Genomic DNA, 3,295 nt, shown 5'->3' on the forward strand with positions numbered 1-3,295 from the left:
CAAAAGTATAGAGTATACTCAACTGCGCTTCACAAGCCAACAGAGTCGTCCATATACGCGCTCACACAAAGAAAGTAAAAGTTTTTTTTTACATACTTTGAGCCGCACATACTTGCATATCACCTAGATGTGCAAAAGGAAACTTCAGACTTAGTGCTATTCACAATAACATTAACTCATACAAGTTCAAACATGCAAGTAGTAAGAACACTTGCACAACTTGAACAAAAATTGTTAAACTTTATATTCAAAAAATTTCTACACCTACGCGGTGTACAAGAGATTTACATAAAGTTCTAACATCTACATCTTGGAAACAAAAAAGGGCACGCAGGCCAACCTAGTCCTTCTTTGTACTGCAGGTACCCGCGCCACCCTTGCCATCACCAGCGGTCTCTTCCTCCTCTTCCTCCTCTTCATCATCACCATACAACAACCACAAGCAGTCCACATAGTCTTCCGCGTCCAAGCATTTATCAAGTTCTTCAAGGGCGGAAATGGACATGTCGTTGTACGCCGCAAGAGCGACAGCAAGACGCGCTTCGGTATCCACGCCATGGAACCCGGACCTTTCATCAGTATATTTTCCTTGGGATAAAACATTGATATGACTAATGCAGCGGTTGTAGCCAACTTTGAAACCAGCCTCCCGCGCACGCAGCCTAATCTGCTCTACACCGGCTGCGTTCTCAGGTGCGTCGAGGATAGCCTTAACAATCTGCAAAACAAAAGCAATAAGGTTATTACAGGCAAATCTACACAAAAGCAAAGGCACCAGATACTTACATGCCCAATACCGTGATCACGCATCCAATCACGATCGGCCTTAAGCTGATCGAATGAAGAAACAAGGCTATCTCTAGCCTCGGCAGCCTCCCTTGCCCGCGCTTCAGCTTCGGTCGCGCGGGCAGTAACCTCTGCAAGAATGGTCACGTGGTTCTGCACTTCAGCCTTTCAACAACAAAGAAAACAAGTATAAAGATAATCGTACTTGTGAAACAACGGAACAATTCAAGAGCAGAAGCAATGCATACCTGGAGGCCCTCAACGGTCTTGTTTAAGCCAGTACGGTCAGCATTGGCCGCTTCAAGAGCCTTGGTAGCGTGGACCTCCGCCTCCTTGGCCTCTCTGGCAACCACTTCAACCGCGGCCTTCTCCTTGACCAAAGCAGCATTCGCTGCCTTGACATTTGTCAGCTCCTGACGAACACGAAATATCTTTTCATTCTGTTTGGCCCAAGATTCTTTCCAACTCTTGTGCTTATCAGAAAGTGTTTCTTTCCAACTCTTGCGCTCATCAGAAAGCAATTTGGCAAGAGTACGAACCTGTTTGAGGCCAGCAGTTGCAGCCCACTCTTCAGTCTGTTTATACTGCTCGAAGGCAGCCTTCTCCCTTTTAAGCTGCTCCGCACCCTCACGAGCAGCTTTCACCAACTCTTCAGCCTCGGCCCGCAAGCGAGCAGTTTCCTCATCCTTGCATCCCAGCACCTTATAGTCTTCCATAACGGCATTCGCCATTATGGAACTACCAACAAGCATGGACGAGAGTTGGTTAATCCGTTGCTCATGAGACAGGCCACGGGCATGAAAGACCTCAAAAGGAGTGCCCAAACCATCCAAAATATCCCTGCACGCGGAGGGATCAGTAGAGATATCATCCCCTTGCATAACATTCCAAGGGGGTCGGTGATAGTTCATACTCTAGTCTTCTATGTAGGTGCGGAAGTAGAACTCCAGTTCAGACTCATCAGGCTGAATGGAGGGCCCTTCACCACCCGCACCCCCGGATGCAGAGCCGGAAGCCTTCTCAGCGGCAGGAGACCTGTGCTTTTCCGCATCAGACTTTTGCTTTTCAGCATCAGAAAACTTTAGGTTCAGATCATCAGTATCCTGCGGGGAGATCAGATTATCATAGGAATCCACCGTGTCAAAGATCTGAGTCGCGGTTTTCTTCCCAGTATCCTCTGCCTGCACAAAGGGCTCACTCACCACCTTAACGAAAGGGCTTGTAAATTCTTTATTAACCCCCGCATCCACGGCCGCGTTACGCGTGGGGGAAGGAGGAGTATCAAACAAAGAGAAACCCTCATCCTGCGGTTCTGCGAACAAAGCAAAAATAACCATCAAATACAAGTTATAATGACAAACACTTGCAAAGTTATAAGTCACTTACCGGCCGCAACCGCAGGCTTTGCCTGCGAAACAGCAGTTGTCCGTTTAGTCTGTATCCTCGGACGCTTCTTCTCACTGGCACCAGCAGCCTTATCCTCTACCTTCCTTTTCTTCTTCTCATCAGCAGGCTTGGAACCCGCAGAGGATCCACCTGCCGCCGCACCACCACCTGGAACACCCAAACCCTCAAGGGTGTCAGACACTACCACGTAATCGGTGTATCTGCGGAAACGAGAACAAGATATACCTGCCCCCTGTGGCACCAAAGGAGGAACAACAGCAGCCTCAGGTTTTTTCCTTTGGCGACCCCGCACACCTTTCTCCACATGCTTTTTCTACACATGCTTCTTGGGGGCACCCTTCACCTCAAATTCGCCCAGGGTCCCAAGAGTACCTACGTTTAAATCACCAAACAAGCAAGTCAGAAAGGTGAACTTCTTTACAAAAGCAAGTAAGAAGATTATAAACTATACCTTTGCCTTGCGGCAGGGGTGCGTTCAACCCCTCGCGATCAGGGATGCGGAAGTTGTCGCAAATGGTTATGTTAAAACCATCTTCATCTTCCGCACATCGAAGTATCTGCACCTTGCCCGTGTTGTTTGGATCAAAAATCCTCCACAGGGCAGCATCCTCTGATAGTACACTTACAAATCAGTAACACACAAGAAAGTAAGGAAACCACGCAAGAGTAAAAACACTTACCACCACTCTTCTCCCGCGGAACGGGCCTTGCTTTCCTATCAGGCCTGGTCAACATCATCCGCAGTATCCACAACTGCGAGTTGTCCAGCTTCTTAAACTCAATGGTCCGCAACCGTGGGAACCACTCCACCGTATCAGCACTGGGGAGAGCAATATCCTCTACAAGGATGGTATCACCCACATTCCGCAAGGTCATGTTGGCAACAACCGCAGCGGCTTTAATATAGAAGAACTTGGTCTTCCACTTTGTAATACCCTTGGGAGGGGTCATCAACTTGGTACTTCCATACCGCTGACCAAAAGAAAAGAACCCGGTGTTCATCGTCAACCGGTAGAACCGCCAAAAGTATTCAACAGTAATATCCAGACCAAGAGCATGAAAAGTGTACTCAAAGTTCCGAATCCGAATCATTCCGAACGGG

The 3,295-nt window shown here is 48.1% G+C and overlaps 1 protein-coding gene across 1 annotated transcript; it reads right to left on the bottom strand.

Annotated features, from left to right (window-relative positions):
* Window positions 1–315: 315 nt before the first annotated feature.
* LOC118485608 lies at window positions 316–2,359 on the bottom strand. The gene is made up of 3 exons (XM_035981917.1): window positions 1,035–2,359; window positions 787–951; window positions 316–718 (listed from the first exon to the last, which is right to left on the bottom strand). The coding sequence occupies exons 1-3, from the start codon at window positions 1,695–1,697 to the stop codon at window positions 341–343; spliced, it is 1,206 nt and encodes a 401-aa protein (XP_035837810.1). The 5' UTR covers window positions 1,698–2,359; the 3' UTR covers window positions 316–340.
* Between the last annotated feature and the right edge of the window lie 936 nt (window positions 2,360–3,295).

The sequence above is a fragment of the Helianthus annuus genome, chromosome 13, assembly GCF_002127325.2.
Source record: "Helianthus annuus cultivar XRQ/B chromosome 13, HanXRQr2.0-SUNRISE, whole genome shotgun sequence".
Lineage (NCBI taxonomy): Eukaryota > Viridiplantae > Streptophyta > Magnoliopsida > Asterales > Asteraceae > Helianthus > Helianthus annuus.